Source organism: Taudactylus pleione, unplaced genomic scaffold, assembly GCF_031769625.1.
Source record: "Taudactylus pleione unplaced genomic scaffold, aTauple2 ptg000079l, whole genome shotgun sequence".
NCBI lineage: Eukaryota > Metazoa > Chordata > Amphibia > Anura > Myobatrachidae > Taudactylus > Taudactylus pleione.
The window spans coordinates 5,284,489-5,307,882 of NW_028284481.1; the positions used below are offsets into that span (position 1 = coordinate 5,284,489).

At 43.8% G+C, this 23,394-nt stretch overlaps 1 protein-coding gene across 2 annotated transcripts in view; it reads left to right on the forward strand.

The window, feature by feature from the left end:
- Window positions 1-19,764, forward strand: part of LCLAT1 (lysocardiolipin acyltransferase 1) — a 335,781-nt gene extending 316,017 nt beyond the window's left edge. For both annotated transcript variants that reach the window (XM_088467990.1, XM_088467991.1), the window contains one exon: window positions 17,755-19,764. In XM_088467990.1, coding sequence (XP_088324116.1) covers window positions 17,755-18,254 — 500 coding nt within the window. In that variant the 3' untranslated portion in view covers window positions 18,255-19,764. The remainder of the gene's footprint in view (window positions 1-17,754) is intronic.
- The last annotated feature ends 3,630 nt before the right edge of the window (window positions 19,765-23,394 follow it).

The following is a 23,394-nucleotide window of genomic DNA, read 5'->3' on the forward strand; positions in this document are numbered from 1 at the left end:
GACCCGAGATTAGACGAGAGTGCTGCAGTATACAGCTCTGTCTCTTATACTGTATACGGTACATCATACCGATCCGTCTCCAGCCGATGAGCAGAATCGTTAATACATAACATTGAAATCATACTGAGATAGGAAAATAAATTTCATTCATGAATTCCGATTTCAACATTATATATATATATATATATATATATATAATTATTTTTTGGGGGGAGATTTTCACTGGACATAGATATTTATATTTTATTATAAATTTCTGTTCCCCACCCCGTGGGCTTGCACTTACTAATGAGACCCAGTTTCTCAAAGCCCTTTTGTTCTAATAATATTACACATGCAGCAAATCTCTCTCCCCGAGCTCTCATTAATATGGACTGACAGTGTCTGTGAAAACTTATCCGGGCTTACACTAGTAAGGATAATGTCAGACCTACATTAATTACGTCTGGGCTTTGGCGTCATCTCTGCAACTGTCTTCCTATTCTAATCTCTCGGCTGTAGAACGTTGGCACGGAGCTTGTTTTCTCATACCCAGTAGGAGGGCTTAATGTAGCGTGCCCAGAGCTGGATTAAGACCCCACAGGGCAACAGGCAAAACGTTGATCTCGTCTCTCCATCACCCCACCCAACCCCAATAATGCCTTTTTCCATGCCCCACTCCCCGGCAGCCTTGCCAGAATGTCTTTGGCGTGTCATCCCTGTGCAATTTCCCATCACACCTCCTTACCCTTGTTGGCCTTCATATTCCCAAAGGGAACTCCTATCCCGTTACCCCCAGCTGTCGCCAGTCATTATGGAACTACAAGCAGTTGCAGAATGGCTTGATCTGGACTGATATAGCCGCCGACGTGCGTAGCGATATTGATCGACGGTCCGCGGTGAAGTGGACAAATCTGTTCATCTGTAGCCACCTGTAGTTTATACCGCTTCGATAGGCACGAAACACATTCTTTCTTATCATTCTAAATTAGGGCCTGTAGTATGTACAATGCTGAATGCAGATTCCCGATTGCACAGCACCCATTCTACGCATGTGCAGAATGGGTCCTGCGTGAACGCACGCAACCCCGTGTATGCCTCTGCCTGATTTGACCAGTGGATGCATTTACGGGGGAGTGTTGCAAGGCCAGGACCTACGTCCATGCTTCGGCTTACTCAGCAGGCCGGTGCCGTCCAACATCACGACCGATGGTCACAGTGGTCGTTTCAGGTTCGCAGCGCTGGGATTGCAGATGCAGTGGGAGGCATCGGACGACACCTGCTGCATTAGCATTTTAGCAAGGACAAAATTGCAAAGCTGCTAGCGTGTGCGGCTTTGCAATTCCGTCTTCTGCTGAATCGGCCCTTTATTCTAGGGCAGAGACCACGCAAAGAAAAACAGCAAAAATAAAGGAAGTGAAAACAAACGGGACAAGTAGTATAACAAAATCAAAGCCAACGAGAACACTATTGTGCGTCCAGGCTCTAAGACTGAACTCAGTTGTGGCTGTCTCTTACCGAAAACCAGGCCTGGATTGTTACCAGAATCCCAGATCTTTTATTTGGTCTTGACCGAAATCCTATCCCGTTGGAACAACACCACCTTGTCCCACGGTTTGATCTCACCCCTAATCGACATACAGATGCCATTCAGGTCACTTTATCAGGACTCAGCTGCTGTGTTTCGTTTCCTAAGAAATGTCCTTCTTTTCCCATCACTTGCCCATACTAATGGCACGTCATTTGTCAATGTGCAGGTACACAATATAGATTGGTGTCGTTTATATATAAGAAATCTTATTTCCATAGATTTCTCGTCTGCATCTGCTGCATTAATCGGGTTAAGGCAGCTGTCAAAGACGTGTGACCTTGTCAGATGGAACCTGCTGGCCATATAGTCTGACCTTGGGGTAGAGATGTGCTATGGAATCTGCAACCATTGTCTCTTCCTGTTGGAACAAACGGGGAGATGTATCAGGCCTTCAAAATATTAGAGACGTTGCCCATAACAGCCAATCCGCTTCTACCTAGCATTTTATAGAATGCACTTGATAAATGCTAGGTTGATTGGTTCCATGGGCCAGCTCTCCACACTTTAGAAGGCTTGATACATCTCCCCCAATCTCTCTTCCTCGTTTGGTTGAGATCATTATCGCTATATGATTATAACACAACCAAACATCTAAAGTACAGTCGACATGGACTTGATGTTTAATTATCTATGTTTGTACATTTTACTTACTGTTTTACTAATCCTCCCAATGTTTCAGTTGTCTTTAGCTGCCGTAGATGATTAAAATGTAATATAGGACTGAATAGCAGGGCGTAACATTAATCTACTCTAACTATATAGAAAGTAGCTCCGTTAGATTGTGAGTCAGTTGCAGCTGCTTATCCTGGTGATAATGATATCATCATTATCACCAGGATGTCATAGAAGATTTTGAGATAAATTACTAAGGAATGTTTGGAGTTTATGAAGAGTCTAAACTAGAGATGAGCGGGTTCAGGTTCCTGGAAACCAAACCCAGCCGAAGTTACCTGTTCCGAGTAGATCCGGCTCCTGGTTTGGATTTTCTCACCAGCTCCGGATCCAAAAACAGGGGCAAAACACCATCCTTGCGGTGTCTGATCTCCCGTGTTTTGGATCCGGAGCGCAAATTGTGAGATCCAACCAGTGGCCCGCTACCATGGTGACAGGCCACCGGTTGGCTGAGCATTGTTGTCTCTCAGCCAATCAACGTGTTACCTTAGACTTCAATGGGCGATTTGAAGTCTGTGGGGAAGCACTGGCTAAGTACCGGCAAGCAGGGCAGGCTTGGTGGGACCCGAGGACCTGTAGTCCCCCTGTAATAGACAATAGTATTTTTTCTATCTTTAACACCATGAACTCGGCACCCACCGCCACCAGGTAAGCCGAGCATAGCCCCGTGCTATCTGCCTGTGGTGTCCCCGGGAGAAGGGAATCCCATTACTGGGTGGTCCCCACTTCCCGAGGAATCCTCAGCTGACTAGTAGGGGGTGCTGAATGCTGCAGCATTACACCCCCGCTAGAAAGAGCCCGTTGCTGGTTGTGTCGAAAAACGGGTGACACCCTATGGGTCGACTCAAAAAAGCCTGGTGCTTTTTTTTTTCTTAACCCTTTATTTACTTTTACACACACAAGCACTGCACCGATCACACTGGTTTGTGCAGGCTTGTGCAAAACACGCTGTGAGGTGGTCAAAATTGACTGGAAATGAACGTTATTGAGGTTAATACAGAAGGAACAAAAACAGGCCCGAATTATGTCGTCTTAGCTGTTTTTATACATTTTTAAAAAAAAATAAATTTAGAACCAAAATACGTGAGTGCGGTTTTGGCAAAACCCAACTCCGATGACGAATTAGAACCAAAACACAAGGGTCGGCGCACATCTCTAGTCTAAACCAGCCATAGGCAACCTTACAGATGTGTCCACATACATCTTACCTCTGTGTGCTACAAGTCGTGTTAAACATAACGTGCGAGCGCTGTGCTATTCGGTAGCGCCGAGCATTCTTTACGTACAACTTGTTACCTTCAAATGTGTCTAATACACACAGCGATCCGAATATGAAGCATAAGCAGCTTCTATTGATTAAAATGATATGCAGTGTGCCTTTATTGCATGTGCCGCTGTGGGTGTATCTGCATGCAAAATGCTGCGACAGCAGCCGTGGCACTATACCGTAGCATTTCGCATAGAGTTACCACCCGCAGTGTAGAAAGAGAGACCTTTGTGTAGTAACACATCAATAGGCTTATTAAATAAGTATTATACGTTATTACAAACAATTATGACAGCAAAGCAGGAAGGAGCTGGAGGTTGCTGGAGAAGGCTTGGCGGACCCCCGTGTTACCGATCACTGGTCTAAACCATATGGAAATAAGCATCTATTATTAGGCTCCACGCCTTTTCAGAGGATCTCACAGTCTATAGTATTAAAGAGTTTGAAAGTTTGTACAATACTTTCGCCTTCATCTACAACATGGAAAAACCTCCATGTACTTTCAGTAATTATTTTTTTCATAGCAAATTAAATAAAGATTTGTCATAATATATTTCAAAGATAATGAGTACACAGTATTTAGGCTTGAGGCAATATTTGTCTGCTTCCTGCCACCATTGTTTTATGCTCCCTGAAATGTTCTCATACTGTATATTACATTATTTGGTTCCTCCTTGTTACTGGGATATGAGCCTTTTGTAGCATTCTGTTCTTCCCAGACACAATTTTCATTAATTTAATATTGACACGTTTTTTGGGGGAAGGGGGTGGAAAATATTTAATATACCTCCGTCTCTGAATCCTATCTAGTAGATATAATTATTATATTCTTTGTCAATCGGCAGAATTAGTTTGCAGAACACAAAGTGTTTGCCAGCTCACAGAACTCTGTGTACGGAGAACTTCATGTTCGGTTACTCCGTAGATTTCTGCCACCTGGCAAAGAGAGTGAAGATGGTTTGATAATTTGCAATTAAGGTCGTCTCATTTATTGTGTATGTAACACAGGGAGTGACTTATTATACTTTATATAGTGGCAACACTTGATGCAGAGCTATACAGAGAATAGATCATTATACATACTTGCCCAAGTACTAATCATCACAGGCAAATGACTTACCCCTGGGTGTGGTATATTTTGTCGACATTTATATTGTCGACATGAGAATGTCGACGGGTGAGATGACATTCCAGCGGATCCTGCAGCGCTCCTAGTGGTGAGTATAGGTAATCCTAACCCTCCAAATAGTGCCTAACCCTAAACCTCCCCTCCAGTTGCTTAACTTTAACACCCCCAGTGCCAAACTCTAACCTCCCCTCCTGTAGCCTAACCCCTTGCTGCTGCAGCCTAAGCATGACCATCCCCTCCTGTAGCTTAATCCAAACATTCCCCCTATTCCTGGTCCCTAACCCTCCCCTCTAATATGGAAATACAGGATGGTTCCAGCGCTTTCTTTGATCGATCCTATAAATTTGTTTGATGGTGTTCTCGATGTATTCAGAGATATGTAAAAAAAAAAAAAAAAAAACAATGGTAATATCGTATAATACCGTAAAAAAAAAAAGTTTTATTTTTTAAGAAAAATAAATGCACTCACCATTTACTGGTGGGGGATAGGCGTTGGACACAATTTTCACCGTGGTCCTGCGGTGGTTGCAAAATGCAACATAGATCTGGATACCTTTGGGTCACTCCATAGATGGGGGAAACACATATGACAAGCTTCCATAGTGCAAATCAGTAAACCCAATACAAGGTTAAGTAGTATACTCGCCTTGAATGGGGTGTGATGGAAGCCTTGGACATTTGTATTTTAAAACCGATATCCGTCGGTTTAATATAGAGTTTGTTGAGCTTTGTGTAGATATTTAAATCCAAAAAAATTTTTGCTTGCAAAAGTCCAGTCTATAATGGTGTTATCTAATTACACCAGACGATAATAAAAATAATTGTCATTGTAATTAGACATTGAAATCAATTATTACAATGAAATAAAGCAATTGGGATTAAAAAATATATATATTAAAAAAAATAGAATAAAATAATCAAAAAAATTAGTTTGTTTTTTTTAAAAAACAATTGTTTAAAAAACAGAAATGAAAAAGTGGAGAGAACCAATGGGTGGTTACCTAGCAACGCGTTTCACAGAACCAACGTTTGCTTCCTCAGGCTGGTAGGCTGTTGGTAGTAAGAAAGAATTAAAAATGACATAAATAATAAGCAAATAAATAAAAAGGTGATTTGAAAGTGTATCTGTGAGTTAAGTGGTGATGCCCTTAAGAAGCCTCCTAGGTGAGTCAGCTCTCTGCTTATATATATTTATATATGTGCTGTTATTATGCAGTACATTAATATGTAATTATATGACCCAGAGTGGGTGCTACTATTAGGTAGCATTAAATATTTTGGGGTGAGCGTTTGGGTGTGGGGCCCCCGGGGTTGATCTGGCTGGGCTTCTTAAGGGCATCACCACTTAACTCACATAGTTACACTTTCAAATCACCTTTTTATTTGTTAATTATTTATGTAATTTTAATTTTTTCTTACTATATTAACACTTATTGATTATCTTTACACATCTATACTTTACACTTCACTATCACATTTTTTCCTTTTTTGTGTGATGCCCTGGGGATGGTCCTTGGCTGGATTCTTTTGGGGTACCCTGCACCTCAGACGTGAACCCCTGAATGTTAGGGACGCTGGTATAGAGGAGCCTTGACGCTGGCCCGGTGCTTAGTCATATATTTGCAAATGTATGCAACTAACACCCCTGAATTTCTATTAACATGTAGGGTTCCAGTTTTTTTGCTGATATTGTTGCAGTGTGCTGGAGGGAACACCCTTTTTTTCTATATATTAGATACACTGAAGTGCCAAAAGTCATGGGATAACATAGCAGTATGTAAAGGTGATGGTTGGTGGCGTTGCCATACTGTGACATCTCGGAAATGCCCAGACTTGCATCAGTTGTAATCTGACATCTTGTGAGTCAGTCTGAACACCGGTTAGGCTGCTCATGGCAAGGCAATGTGAATTATCGCAGTTCGAACAGGGCAATAATAGGTGCCCGACAGATGGGACATTCCATTTTTGAAGTTGCGTGGACATACAACATTCCTCGATCTATGGTGTTGCATGTGTACCGGGAATACCTCATGGAAGGCATTACCACCCATCGTGGCCAGTGCAGTCTGGCCAGAATTGTCTGTGGTAGCAGAGAAGTAACACTATGACAACAGACACAGCGCCTCACCTGGGTTTGTGATGTCACCAATTGGACCCTGGAAAACTGGCAACATGTGGTGTGGTCCGATGAGTCACGATTCCAGTTGTTTCGAGCTGATGGTAGGCTTCGGGTGTGGTGCAGACCCCATGTGGCCATGGAACCCAGCTTCCAACAAGGCAGCGTACAGGTTAGTGGTGGTTCCATAATGGTGTGGGGTGTGTTCACGTGGCATGGGTTGGGTCCGCTGGTCTGCCTGAACACATCATTGACCTGTAACTGCTATGGTGCATTGCTTGATAACCATTTGCTGCCCTGCATGGTTCTCATGTACCCAACAAAGATGGAATATTCCAGCAGGATAATGCACCGTGTCATCAGTCCCCAAGTTGTCCAGAATTGGTTTGAGGAGCATTCTGGAGAGTTCCAACGAATGGTTTGGCCACCACGTTCGTCCGACATGAACCCAATCAAGCATTTATGGGATGTGGTGGAGAGGTCCATTTGCACCCAAGAACGGTCAACCCATCACAATGGAACACAGAGAGAAGGGCCGTGCTGAATGCTGTGTAATGTTTGCAGGACCACGCTGAGCGCTGTGTAACGTATGTGGGACGGCATAAAAATCTTCCTCTTATATATTTTATTTAAATCCTGTGAGCAAAATTTTACAAGTGCGAATTACAGCGTCTTCTATCAGCAATATATTAACACTCGCATTAGTCATCCTGTGGAATTACTTAACGGAAGTCTTTAGAAGTGTCAGAAATAAATCTTAAAGTGTGAGCAAGGCATGGCTTTAAAATGTGAGAGGTCTGGCTGTAATGTCCCTAGTGTTAGAGGACACCAGATTGATGCATTGTTATGTAGCCAGCTTGCATATTACACGTGCCCGTTCTATCAAGGAATACGTATCTAAAGCTCGGTGCCTGATCCGCATAAATAAACCCACAGCCCGACGCGCTGCCTCAGCAAATCTCTTTGACACCACAATCCAGAATAGAAGCTGAGCCTCATCTTGACGCTGCCACCAGGCATCCATTAATCAAGGTGTTCATCTACAGCTGACGCAAGTCAGCTGCTGGCTACGTGACTGAATTATCGAAGTGGTCCGCTGATGTCAAACCTGCCGCAGGCTGGTCCTCTCCATAGAGACTCTCACCGGGGAGGAGGGGGAACTGCATTATGGAATCTCTGTTAAACAGGGAAAGGGAAGAGCTGAGTTTTCAGACTGCAATTCCTGTAACTGGAGACCTCCTGGCCCTGGTAGGTTGAAGAAAATTACAGGCGAATCTTCAAAGCAACAGCTCAGCGGATCTGAAGAGAGATTTGGCTTTGTTAAGTCCTTCGACCATTGATGTAAAATGGAATCTGTAAAGTGCCAAGAGTGGCCGCCCCGCTTCAATTTTGCAGTCTATAAATAGCTTGCGAGACGAGACAATGAAGAGAGCATTTTTATCGCAGTGCAAAATAAACTCCCCATTATGCTCCATGCATCCCGTGGTTTTATTTCCATCCGTATGGTGCATTAACCATCTCTGTGACAGATTCATGCATCTGTTTCCCTAAACGCAAACCCTTTTATCCATTCCTTTTTTTTTTCCCCCTGGTGTTCTGAATAGCGCACGCTGCAGCCTAATTGTCGATTTTATATTTGCAATTTTATTTAAGGCTGCGCAAAATATATTTTTTGGCAACGTATATAGCGGATCAAACGTGGCGCCGCGCTATTTAAAACATAGGGCCTGATTCAGAGAGGGATGTTAAAATGTCAGACGCTGCGTCTTTGCACGAAGCGGCTGTGCGAAATTATGCAAAAGCCGCGGGAACTTTTTAGTAAACAAAACGCTCATTGCAGGCTTCAGCGATCTGCTGGTACGTCTGAAGAAGCAGGATCGGGGTCAACTGCGTGATCATCGGGCATCTGTCCGGTGAAATCACACACCCCCTATTTTCTGGAACGCTGCTCGTCGCCACCCCCAAATGCCAACAGCATGTCAATTATGCTGCAGCCTATTAGACACTGTGAGCGACATCGCAGAAACAGGTCTGCACGTGTCGCAGTGCGGCTCCTGCGCATATGCAAACATCAGAGATGTGCGTAATTATCGAATTTACGTACATCCCTGAATTAGGCCCTTACTGTAGCTCTTAACCCATCAACGGTATCAATATTATTATAATTATTGTTCTTGCTCGGATAGGAGCTTCAGTGTATGCCACATAGGCCTTAAATTTGCCTGTGACCAGATTCTTTGGGCTGGGTTTCTCCGGTATTGTCGGCTTTATGAATGATCATCAGGGACTAAGCGGGTCTCATATTTCTAGCAGGACCCAAGTCACCTGACTGTTACTGACGGAATAAATACCTAGTATTATTCCATAGCTTTAGGCCTTAAGATGACAACCATACAGCTGGGGCAACGTGACATTAAGGTGTCCTCTTATTAAGCTGTGAGAATACGCTTCCAGTTTTAAATGACCTTGAACATTTTTAATATTGGCAAAAATATATATATATTTTTAACATTGTTAATTTACTGATTGATATCTTGGAGTACAGTAATTAAAAAAAAAAGAGACATGTATATATTTATAACTATGGCCACAGGGGTGTACTATTGGGACAATCCAATTAGGTGCAAATGGCAAGTAGCGAGTTTGTTTCATGAAACTTCAGTATTTCGCGCGCACCCGAGAATTCTCCAATCCAATTAAAAATGCCTATTCGTGGCACTCGCAGAGGTTTGTGAATTGACTGCCAAATGCAATGTGAGAGAAATGCATGAAAAAGTGGGGAGACCATCCTGGACCCCCCTCCCAAATTGATAATTCCGTTAGCAGGACCATATAGAAGGCTGTTTGTGGGCATTAGGAAAGTATTGAAGGTTTTTAAATGGTGTCAAATGGCTAATTTGTGCTTTTTAAAAAAAAATAAAATGATAAAAAGCAAAACATTTTTGTTTAATCTCAAACTAATTAAACGAAAAATGCAAAAAGAAAAAGTAGGAAAAAAAATGTGATTTGGGGGTAAAGACTGCACAGTGTCCCAACATTTTAAAAAATAAAGATTTTCCTTTCCATCTCTCACCCTCAGGAAGGTGCGAATGGAAAAATGCAAATTCAGCCTGACTGGTTGAGTGTGAGTTGCTAATTAGATTGCAAAATTAATTTGTTTTGCAAATTCGAAGAGAAAACGGCAACTCGCAGTTCGCACCTAATTGGATTGATCCCTATGTTCATAATTTAGTGGTCTTTCCGAAGATCAGCCCCTGACTGGCGCCTATGATCCATAACCACCTTAATTTGGAAGCAACAAGACTCCTGTGATTTTTTTTTTTTTTTTTTTTGCGTTCTTCATCCCAAAATCTGCTTAAAATGGAAATAAAAAGCAGCCATGAGATATCCTGGCAGCCGCAGAGAGTATGCGAGCACACGTAACTGGAAAAACAATATCTGGTATATGGCATCCATGGAAAAATGACATATTACCTTCACGGTAGGGGACGTATGTTCGGGCAGGTTTGGATTCCAAGGCTCCTTAGAGAGAGTCAGACGTGCGCACACTGCCCCCCATTGGTTACCGGTTTTCTACTGTATCTATACATAGTGTAAAATAAAGTCCCCGGCAGGCGTCTTTCTGTTTGTTTGGGCTCATACTGAGAACCACTGGACGGATAGTGATGCAGTTGTCACTGTTCTATAGAGCATTTGCGGAGGAAGGTTCAGGTGTATGACACATTAATGTATGACAAAGGGGAGCCGAGCAGTGACGGTTTTAGTGAAGCAAGTTAATGAAAAACGGACGTCCAAGCGCTTCCGTTGATGTAAGCCCTGTTTACTGATAAAAAAAATTAAGTTTTTCCCTTTTTTTTTTTTTTTTCTTTTTTTTTTTTTTTTTACTGATCATATTTCATTGATGTGAAAACGATTCTTTAATTTCAAGAGAGTCTAATTCCTGGTAAGAGGCTGCTTTGGCATGACAATAAATACAGTGCAGGGACAGACACTTAACGTGGTTGGAGTTGACCTAAGTGGAGACTGTTTCTCTCATGGACAACTTTTACGTGGCCCGTTTGAGTGTCACGTCAAAACAAATTATTTTCGAGTTGAAATCAGGAGGAATAACAACGAATATCATCTACAATGCAATCTTGTAAGACCTCGGTTAAAAAAGACTATCGCTGTAAATTCAAAATTGCTGCGGTGTGATGCCGGGCAAAGTGTCGTTAATTCAATAAAAATGGTTTTACTTACACATAAGGCTATTAACCAAACTACATCAACATACATCTATTCGCTTATCTCAAAATATATCCCAACTCCTCTCTGCACAAGATTTGCGTCTCCCATCCACACGCATTACTTGCTCCCATTCACGGTCACAGGAATGTTTTCGGGCTGCACCCACACTGTGGAATGCCCTCCCATGCACAATAAGACTTTCTTCTAGTCTCCAAACCTTCAAACGTTCCCTGAAAACGCATCTCTTCAAACAGCTTATCACATCCCAAAACCACCCACGTAACCTTCATAAACTGTCCTACCCATTACATGCCCTCTATACAGTTCACACATAACGTTATATATTAAGCACTAGAGGGAGAGTTAGTTATAGGGATTAAATGGTAGGGGGAAGAATACATACCGGAACGCTGGAGGATCACGCTCTGACCCAGAACTCAGTCACATGACTGCCAGGACTCGGAAGCCAACGCCGGAGCCGCTGCAACAGTCAGGAGCAAATAAGTCACTGCTGGGCCAACAGGGACAAAATGTTGTCATTCTAACATATACCACACACCGGTGAGCATGGAGTGCTGTAATTATGTGCTAGTAAATCTCCCTTTTCCATTTCACCATTCTACGCCCCTTCCACTATGACACAGTGACTGTAATAACATTTGTAATAGCGCCAGTGTCTGTATACAGAGGTGCCCCACTTTACCCTTTCTGTTTGCGACCTATAGCGCGGCTCCACTGTACCGACTGTCGCGCTTTTATTTATATCTCGGGTTCAGTATGTGCACAGACACATTTCCATTGGCTGAGTTTGGGACATTGTGAGAACTGGCGCGTTACGTCCGTTAATGCCAATCTGCCAAATATGCCTAAACCGACTTTGATCACGAAATAAAGTTGAAAATAAAAGCTCGTTGCTGGAATAATTCCTTTATTACACGGACATTTCTTGTCAACTTTGTCACTGAAATAGTGACTTTCATAGATCCAGAACTAAAAAAAAAGTTCTAGGCGCAGGCACATTTTCGGCAAAAAAAAAAAAAAGAGTCAAAAAAGTCGCCCGGCGCTAGCAGAGACTCGCGGGACCTTGCGCGCCGTCAGGGTCATTTTAGCATGACTGCGGCAAGGATGTATAAGGACACATTTATACCCTATACGTTTTGTCTTTCTTGGTACACCTGCACCTAAGAGACTTTCTTATCCATCAAGTGATCAGTGTATATTTTTCTGTTTTATTAATAGATAATGTGTGTAAGTACTGGGAGAGCATTCAGGTCTCCCCTAGTGATACCCCTGTAATCACCGTCGTGGTGCATTGTCCCAGACTCTGACACACCTACAACGCTATTAATGACCAATCAGACATATTGAAAAGCGACCAGACAGTGCGACAGAACGGGGCAGCCGCAAGTTTAACTTTGCCGACCTCTTCATTCCGCATAAATCTGCCGTTAGGCCTAATTACATGTTATTTACTGTTGATGCATTTCCTGCTTTATCACCCCTTTAATGAATGCGTGCCAGTTTAATTGCGCCTTTGCCCTGCTGACTGGCACTGACCTGCTTCATTTGACCGATGACTGATTAAGATGCTTGTGTTTGTCAGAACGCGGCGTGCGACTTACTGCAGAAGCCCAGGGTGACACGGGTCACCTCGTACTGATGAGCAACCGTGCCTCGTGTCACAGGCTGCGCAAGTTCATACACTGTGCATCGTATATCATCTGTGCAAATACTGCTGGAGCAATCTCCGTCCCTGCCAAACCAGTCACCGAATATATGATGCTCCCAACACAATTTCTGTTAGAGGTAATGTTTCTGCCAGGATGTTGGGCACAGCTGGGCAATGGCACCAGCACCACCACCACAGTGCTTTTAGGGGCTGCATAGTGTTCTGCACCTGTTGCTTGAATGGGGTTAAATGATTTTACTGTATGCTGTAGCTTAGCAGAACCAGTGTTTGAACAGTTAAATAGACAATCTGCAGGGCACCAGCTACAAGTCCCAGCATGCAGGGCAGGAGAGGTTGGCGTCCTCAGAGGTAAATCTGCAGGGGGAGAGGAATCTGTAGGCAGAATGACTTTTGTCCCCATGTTCGGCTGAACCGTTCTGGAAAACCACAAACTGAAATGACCAGAATCCCACTTAATGTTACTGTGTTTTGAGTAATGTTCTACCAGCATATACTGTATGTTACTAAACTGATAGTAACGGGATCTCTATATTCAGAATGGACTAAGGGGCCTGATTCAGCGAGGAACACAGTTGCTTATGCGCATTTAATCGGCCGATTGTTGCGTTCTACGCCTGCGTATGCAGTGCGCGTTCGTGAACTAGCTATTGCCATCGGTACTGCGATCGCAGAGGTTACGCATACCCATCACAGAGTGATCGACAGGAAGCGCCGTTTGTAGGTGGCGATGGAGGGGCTGGTCGGCCCAACGCAGGCGTGCCAGTGTGTTTCAACGCTGGTGCATGGGCACGCATATATTAGCCACAGCGATAGCATACGCAGACTGAAGCTTCATAGCGTGCGCTGAAGTAAGGTCTGACCTGCCTTAACTGTGCGTGAGGCTTCGATGGTACTCGATTTGTACCGATGTTTTCACAGTCTTGCTATCCATTACGGATATGCGTGTAGGTGAAGTGGGCGTCCTTACGTAGTGGTGCGGCGGCATTGCGATTGCTATGGATCAGCATACTATCACAGTTGGACTGCGTGCGTACACTATATTGAGTTTCGTAGGGAATCAGGCCCGAAGTCCTAATTAGTGATGTAAAATGGGTGTGGCTTGTCTGGTGCTGGGTGTGGCTTGTCTGGCGCTGGGTGTGGCTTGTCTGGCGCTGGGCGTGGTTTTGCGCTGATGATGTCTGTTTTGTAGTGAATTGTAATAGATCTTGTCGTATTTCAGTACTGGCACATAAAGCCTTGGTATCGCCATGTACAGAATGGGAATATAATGGAAACTCGGCAGGTTTGCTTGTAGTGCGAATCTGCCTGGAACGTGGGTTTCCGCCTGCTAGGTCTGACCCCAGCCTCTTTTATGTCCCTATATATTGTATAACATACAGGTGCCAGCTTGCAGCAATATAAATGCACTGTGTTTACACTTGCCATCTCTATTGGGGAGGGTTCAGTATTTTTGTTGGACATTTACAATGTAAACATTGACATAATGTCGACATGTTTGTAATGTCGACATTGTTAGGATGTCAACATACTGTTTTCCCTGCCATCCTGTCCCGAACCATAGCGGTAACCATAACATTAACCCTAAGCCACAGGAAGTGTCGACATTTTGCAGGTGACAACATTAATGATGAGATTTTAACCATGTTGACCTAATCAAAGTCGCCCTTCTGCTGAATGTCGACATTGGGAACGGTGACATCTTGACTGCATAACCCTCCCAGAATATCTGGGGGACTCCCGAATTTCATGGAGCCACTTTATGTCTGAACAGATTGGGGCGCCGGAGCCTTGATGGTGCAATTTAATGTGAATTTCATCATCTCCCACCCCATGCTCCGCAATTACGCATATTGGCACTTTCAGCTGAGTAGCACAAAACGCTGGTTATATATTTTTTTTCGGTTACATTGGGTTTATGGCACAACTTTGGGGCAGACTATAGAGAGCTACTGTAGTTACTGACAAACCCACCGGCGAGATAAGAGCCCGCCATGCTTTGCTAGTGGTTGCACAGCACCATCTGGCAATTCTACCAGTAAACGGAGGCTGACAGCAGTGGTTGCAATGGTACTTACATTAATGGTTGTCACTGCAACACAGTCACAGCTCGCCCCCCACCCTAATAATACTTCTGTGCCAGGGGCAGAACTATGGGAGACAATGGAGGCACCAAATTATAACTTGCCTCCGGGCGTCTGGGATGAATTTACGCCACTCTTCTGTGCGTCTCTAATATACACACATTGCTGTACTTATAGAGAGAGCTGGATAACGCCTTTTATCAGCAATTTATATAGCTTGCTAATAATTGCCTCATCTGCACATTTAGCATTTATATGTGTTATTAGGAGACGGGATTATCTAGCGGCACAGACGCCATGCCTTCCAGCTGTTTGTGTAAGTGACACTAAACTGATGTGATTGCAGATTTCATTAGATCTGCTCTTGTTATTGGCTGCGTAACAAAGAAACTTGCCAGATGTCATTATAGCGTCGCATTCACCGACACTGATTTCTGAGCGTAACAATGATATTATAGCACCATTATTATATCTGTTATGCCTTTGCTAGTGTGATAGTGATATCCTCCTATTGGTCCAGCATGATAGAAGTGCCCCTTCTGGTGTGCGGATGCACTGTGCGCTTGTATAGGTTCCCCCACCTTTTGGAGGTATGCGGCTGGCTGAGGCTTTCCCGAGAGCGTATCGGTAACAGATGTTTCCTCCTCGTTGCCGCACTCGTGCCAAACAGCCCTTCTGCACGCGCCAGGTCCTGAGCGACTGGTGTGCACAGTGTGGTTTTCTTTTCACTCAAATGTGCGTCTTATGCCACAAAACCGTTTCACGAGACTGCGCTGAGTAATCTGATTTGCGACACTTGTATATCTGTGTGCAACCGAGTCTGAATCCGACCACCGGAACTTGGCGTGGGACAAAGCCGCGTCCGCTGCATCGTAGCAGTCCATGTACCGATTCAGACTCTGTTGCACACGATGTACAAGTGTCGAATATCACATTTATCAGCGCAGTCTCATCAAGCGGTTTTGTCGCACCGCGTTGCGTCTAAGGTGGGATACACACCTGACAGATATATCTGCAGATGATGGTCATTCATACACACTGAACGACCGGCATCTGCATGCTACAGCGGGTCCTGGGGGAGGGTAGTGGGCGTAGCCTAATCGCGGAAGGCATGGAAAACATCCATTTGCAGTGCTGGGGAGGCGGGCACTGGGTGCCCCTCAGCCCGGCGCACAGCCAATGGGGGGGGGGGTGATCAGCGTGATCGCTCCCCCCTTTGGCATAGGAGACTGCTCGGACAGTCTCCCAGTGTAGCCCAGCACACAGCAGCGTGTGCTGGGCTGCTATGGATGGGGAGCTGTGCCGGACCCGGGTAAGTAGTACCCACTCGCGGCTCCCCTCCGTCCCCCTCTCTGCACCCCTATGTACGGGCAATCGACTGATCGCCCGTACACACTTGCTGATGGACAGATATATCTGCAGACATATCTGTCCATCGGCTGTGCAGCCATTGCGATATGTCTGTGAACGACGTGGTTCATAGACATATCATCTGTGTACACATTGGCCGACGGGGGCACGATATATTGGCCAGTGAGACATTAAGCTCTCTCACGTCGCATGGCGTATTAAGGTTAGGTGTATGAGGACAAATCTGTACCTGTACATTTAATTCCCGTGCCTCATGTATATGTTATGGGGGGATGTCAACAGTGACAAGGGGATGGCAGCAATATTTGATCGTAATGTGATTTAAAGCATTGTAAATGTGTCAGCTATTGGGGGTGATTTTATAAAAACTTTTAAAGAGGACAGTTGGGAGACGTTACACACAGCTACCAATCAGCTTTTATAGAATGCGCTAGATAAACGGTAGCTGTGTAAATGGTCATGTGTAAAGTTCTAAAGTCCGACACTGTTACATATGGCATTACCACCGTGTAGACGTGCCATGTTCGCCATAACGTGTATAGGTTTGGCTTTGCACACTTTGTACGTTTTAAAAAGCTTCCTCCACTATTCTCGCTGCAAGGTGTTTCCATCCTCAGCACGTGAAGCTGGCGAGCTGTGACGCACACAGGAAGCCACCTATATATACGGGATTACTCCAGTGCTGCGTTTGGGTCTCGCTGGTTCTCCGCGCTCCCTATAAAGCTGAAGGTGGAGGGAAATACTGTTCTTTGTGCGAAGGGGGAAGGAACAATTATATACAACATTATTTTGAAACAGTATTAGCTCAAAAGTGACTAGACCCCTGTTTTTAATATGTTAGAGCCACAGGAGGGGGAGGGGTGTGATGCGGGGGCTAAAACGATTGCAGACCCCATGTTTGGGCAGGTTCCGTTAGCTCTTACAGCAGGGCTCCTGCAGACACCCCCTGTTCCAGTAAGTGTGGGACACCTGGTGTTTTCAGCAAACGGTGGGAGAACCTGGGGAGGTAGCCAAGCCCAATGTATCAGTGTAGTGTAATCTGTTCCCTCACTTTTATTTCTGCCTTCTTACATGCCTACAGCCCTGTGTACAATTCACAACTACTTAACGAAATTACATTTTTACCCAATATGCATTCAAAGATTATTAACAAAGTATTTTTCTTGTATCCTAATTCAGGTCAAAACTTATCTAAAAGTATTATTGTCTTTGGAGCTTGATATATTGGAAATAAAAAGTCTGCTAAAAGGGGCATAGTTGTCAGTAAAGTGCAGTGCCTGGATCCCGCCTGCAGATGTCACTGTTGTGATGACGCTTGGGCGGAGGGCGGAGCTCTCTGCGCTGCCGTATGAAGTATGTCATAGACTGCAAACATTTTATACTCGTCATCTGTACATCACACGGCAATGGTAGCGCCCTCTATTTATCCTTCCAGTATAATTCACCTACAGTTTGCACGCTAGTCAGCTGGTAACACACAGTCTTGTTTTATTCCTGTGCTTGATTCCCGTTGTGAAGCGCTGATGATTAGGCTGTAAATAAATGATTAGTAATTTGTGCTTTAAACCACCTGAACCTTGCAGGATACATTTGACCCTCACCATCTATTTTCCCTTCTTCCCGTCCTCCAGGCAATAACCTTGATGCCATCCACGACATAACCGTGGCCTATCCTCACAACATTCCTCAAACGGAGAAGCACATCCTTAGCGGGAACTTCCCCAAGGAGATTCACTTCCACGTCAGCCGGTACCCCGTCAGCAGCCTGCCCGTCTCTAAAGAGGCGCTTCAGCAGTGGTGCCAGGAGCGGTGGAAGGAGAAGGAGGGTCGCCTGCGGGCTTTTTACGAAGGAGATAGATATTTTGACGTCACAAGACGGAGTAGAATCCCGCCCTGCAAGTCTGAGTTCCGGGTGCACATGATTAAGTTGGCATCGCTGCTGTACTGGACGTCCTTCATCGCGGCCTCGATCCTCGCCCTCTATCTGTGTAGTATCGTGCGGTGGTACGCACTAGCAATGATCGCGGTCTTCATCCTGCAGGAGAAGTTTCTCGGGGGACTTGAGCTAATGGAGCTGGCATGTCACCAGTACCACAGCGGCCGCCGACATCCTGCCGGCAAGGCCGAATAATGCAGGGCCTTGTACGTCATACACTTTTGTAATCAATGACACGTTTTTTTGCATGTAATCCAGGTTAAGGCAACTTGTGGCATGCCAGCCGCATGCTGAGACTTGCAGTACCCCCAGCAGTTGGAGAGCCACAGGTTGCCTACATTCATTGTAAACTCTACATCTTACCAAGTGCTTTCATAATTGTATTTTTAAAGGACGTTTTGCACTTTTTCTTAAGGAAAAAAAAAAAAATAATCCCACTGAAACCCCCCCCCCCCACAAAATCCTGTACGTACAGTTAGACAGTGTCACTCGTCATAAGACGTATTACTGAATGTATTCCCTATAGAAGGAACGAGCTGAGGGTCGCTATTGGATGCCTTTTGCTGAAGCAGCTATAACATACATGTTGGAGTATATTGTGTATAGTTAGCTCTATGTTATAGGGTGACTGTTTTTACTGGTCAATAGACAATCAGACATTGTCATTATTCGGTATCAGTGTAGCATTTCCATGGTTGTACTTTTTACATAGGATTTTCTATTCATTTATTTTTCCGCACACAAAAGCGACTGCTTTACACGTATTGGATTTACCGCAATCATCGGATACTGCATGTCATAGGAAGATGAAATTCTCATAGAGGGAAATTCAGTTGCTGGTAATGTGCCTGCGCACGGTTCTGCCGACAGCGCAAGTTTTCCTTCGCTGCTCAACGGGGTGCGAGCCAAAGTTGCGACGTGCCGTTCCAGAATTGAATCGCCCCTGTAGAATGTTCTATTTGAAGTTAAAGATCCGAACGGTTTCCCTGAGTACCCAACAACCGTGAGTTTAATGAAGGATTCCTTTGTACTGTATTGCCGTTTTGAAGGAAGGGACAAAGATGATTCTCCCTAAAGTATCCTATTTCTGGCTATACTACAGTATATAATGTATAGTACCAGAATTAGGCAGACTGTGGAACTACAAGACCCAGCATAGCCCTGGCAGAAGTGTGACTGCAAATTCCTGCTGCTTCACACAGCCACGTACGGATGCAGCGGTGTTTGAATAACTGAGAGATGTACTGTACATTGCACCTCCTGCTCTGTTACAGTATAATTACATCAATTAATATATCTCTGTTTTATCTGTAACTTACAGCTCTGCAGGGTTACTGTAAAGCCAGTAATGCTGTATGTTTGTATCAAGAGAAATTATTTAATAACCACATTTTCTACTAAATATACAACCTGCAAATCTCTCTGCACCATGTGAACGGAATACTATGTAAAACAGACATTAAAGGGCAATTAAAACCATCTGTACACTGTCAGTAGTGTATTGCTCCTAACTTTATTTAATAGTTTACTGGGGATTGTCCCGTATATTGCTGTGTTTGTTTACAGCCATCCATGTGCTTTGTAGTCTGTCTCGTACGTTTTTAAGCTGTGAGACTAGACTTCATATTCATCCTGATCTCTGGCTTTGCTGGATGGCTCCTGCTTTATATACGAAACCTATAGCCGATGCTATTGGTTTAGTCACAGTGGCACAGATTATTTAAGGATATGAGTGTACTGGTGTGCACGAGGCAATTGCATGTCCCCTCTTGTGATTGCATTAATGGGGACACAATGATATATGGCGGGACGGATGGACTGCGGGTTAGATAAATGAAGGTGTCCTGGGTTCACGGCACCAATGTGAGGATCCTTTCAGGAGAATTGTGGTATTCTGTGTGTATATATGTGTGTATATATATATATATATATATACATACAGTATGTGTGTGTGTATATATATATATATATATATAATATATATATATACACATACAGAAGCTGTGGGTGGTCACCCACAGCTTAGCGAGCAGCCTGGAGGCCGACCAAAAACAACAAAAAAAACAGGCCGCCCAGATTCAGAGCGAGCGCTCACAAAGAGCGTCCGGCTCTGAATCAGGGCCATAGTCTGCTATATATATATATATATATATATATATATATATATATATATATATATATATATATATGAGCCAAATTTCCTGCATCCAACTTAAATATGAACAATTTATTGTCATTTAAATAGGTTTCCATGTCAATCAATTTATACTGTATAGTAAATGCTGTCTGTGCACACCACACTTAGCCATTGTAAATATAAAGTATCTTTTATATTATGTGGCTCATATAAGTCTAGTGTTACATGGGGTCGATTTAACACTGTGACACATTATTCTGTAGTTCTGGAGAAATGCCCTTACCCTGCCACAAGAGGGCGCTTCAGCTCTAAAAAAAAAAAAAAAAAAAAAGAAAATGCATTCATTTGTTTCCGGTGTGATACCTCCCTAGTGCGTGTAGGAGCCATCCAACTTGGGAATCCAAGACTTTTTTTTTTTTTAATCTGTTTTGCATCTAAAAGTATGAAGTACCTCTGTAATCTGTCGGTTGGTACTCCCAGCAATGCGTGTACCTCATGTTCAGGAACCCTGTAATGTTCTAAAGTCTGTGATTTTATTACATACCTCACTCCCCATAATAGTGCATTATGTAACCCAGAGAAATGTCCGATATAACTGTGTATGCGCATGTGTATTTACAATCATTTCTATTACGTTTTTTTTATTTTTTTTTATTTTAGGTTTTTATATGAAATATCTCCAATAGGTGATGTGAAGATTTTTGCACTGTAAGTTTTGGAAGTTTTACGTACAGTTCAAAGTAAATGATGTTACTCTGATATTACTTCTCATGCCTTTGTCCTGTGACATTTCAGGTAAAGTATACGTTTTACAGTAACGGGTATAGAATTGGTTCTGCCCATGGCTGAAGTATAGTAAATGATGCCATGAACCAGAGATCCCCCTATAGATTAAATAGGAACTCACTGAGGCGTGAGAAACAGAGTGCGCGTTCAGAGGACCGCATGCTACAGGCTTGCCACGTTATCCCTACCCAGGCCAGTCTGTTTGGCTATGTGCGAATGCCACCATGTGATGCCCGCAGTAGCACCATTCTTCTGAACCAATCATACACAAATCTGGCAACCATAAAGGAGACGTTATTGTTAGTATAACGCTGAATGGCTCCTCCAGCATATCGCGCTGTACTTGATACATGACAAATGCCAATAGAGAGGAACTAAAAGCGGGGATCATTGATCCCTGTGTAAAAAAGGCGCATGCTCCAATAGGTGGCAGGATAAAAACCCGGTAGTAATTGTTCATGGGCTTTCATCCAATGACAATACACGCACTTGTTCTGTATATTTAGTGGCAACGAAGAGTATTCATTATCTGGGGTCTGCCAGTTACTAGATCAATGTCCCGGCACTGCTGTTCTCGCTACTGACGGCAGTTAGGTTATTGTACTTTTAATTATTATTGTTTCTATTGTTTTCATTCAGATAAGTTTTCGTTATAATACTTACTCTTCTGTGTCAAAGGAGTTTCCCCCACTGGGGGAACCCCCCCCCACCACCAACTGATATATGTATGTACATATGTTTCTTTGTATGAACTCATCACAGGATTATTGTGTAAATGGAATATTATAATGGACAGTGGTACATCTGACTTATGCAGGACAGTCCATCTATCCAAGACATTGTACACCAGATTTATGCAGGACAGTCCATCTATCCAAGACATTGTACATCTGACTTATGCAGGACAGTCCATCTATCCAAGACATTGTACATCTGACTTATGCAGGACAGTCCATCTATCCAAGACATTTTACACCAGACTTATGCTGGACAGTCCATCTATCCAAGACATTGTACATCTGACTTATGCAGGACAGTGCATCCACCAAAGACATTGTACATCTGACCTATGTAGAACAGTCCACCTATAAAAAAAAGACTTTGTACATCTGACTTATGCAGGATAGTCCATTTATCCTAGGCATTTTTTACCTGATTTATGCAGGACAGTCCATCTATTCAAAACATTGTACATCAGATCCAGGATTATGCGGGACAGTCCATCCATCTAAGACATTGTACACCAGTCTAATGCAGGGCAATCCATTCATCCAAGACCTTGTCCACCAGGCTTATGCAGGGCAATCCATCCAAGACCTTGTACGCCAGGCTGAGGCAGAACGGTCCATCCATCCAAGACCTTGTACACCAAACTTATGCAGGACAATCTAGGACATTGTATACTAGTCTTATCTAGGGCAGTCCATCCATTCAAGACTTTGTACACCAGGCTGATGCAGTACAGTCCATCCATCTATCCAAGACCTTGTACACCAGGCTGATGCAGGACAGACCAACCATCTATCCAAGACCTTGTACACCAGGCTGATGCAGGACAGACCAACCATCCAAGCCATTGCACACCAGGATTATGCAGGACAATCCCTCCATTTATCCAAGACCTTGTACACCAGGCTGATACAGGACAGACCAACAATCCAAGACATTGTATACTAGTCTTATGTAGGACAGTCCATCCATACAAGACATTGTATACTAGTCTTATGTAGGACAGTCCATCCACCCAAGACATATTATACTAGTCTCATGCAGTACAGTCCATCCATCCAATACATTGTATACTAGTCTCATGCAGGACAGTCCACCCATCCAAGACATTGTGCACTAGTCTCATGCAGGACAGTCCATCCATCCAAGACATTGTATACTAATCTCATGCAGGACAGTCCATCCATCCAAGACATTGTGTACTAGTCTCATGCAGGACAGTCCATCCTTCCAAGACATTGTGTACTAGTCTCATGCAGGACAGTCCATCCATCCAAGACATTGTATACTAATCTCATGCAGGACAGTCCATCCATCCAAGACATTGTGTACTAGTCTCATGCAGGACAGTCCATCCTTCCAAGACATTGTGTACTAGTCTCATGCAGGACAGTCCATCCATCCAAGACATTGTATACTAATCTCAGTCATGCAGGACAGTCCATCCATCCAAGACATTGTGTACTAGTCTCATGCAGGACAGTCCATCCATCCAAGACATTGTATACTAATCTCATGCAGGACAGTCCATCCATCCAAGACATTGTGTACTAGTCTCATGCAGGACAGTCCATCCTTCCAAGACATTGTGTACTAGTCTCATGCAGGACAGTCCATCCATCCAAGACATTGTATACTAATCTCATGCAGGACAGTCCATCCATCCAAGACATTGTGTACTAG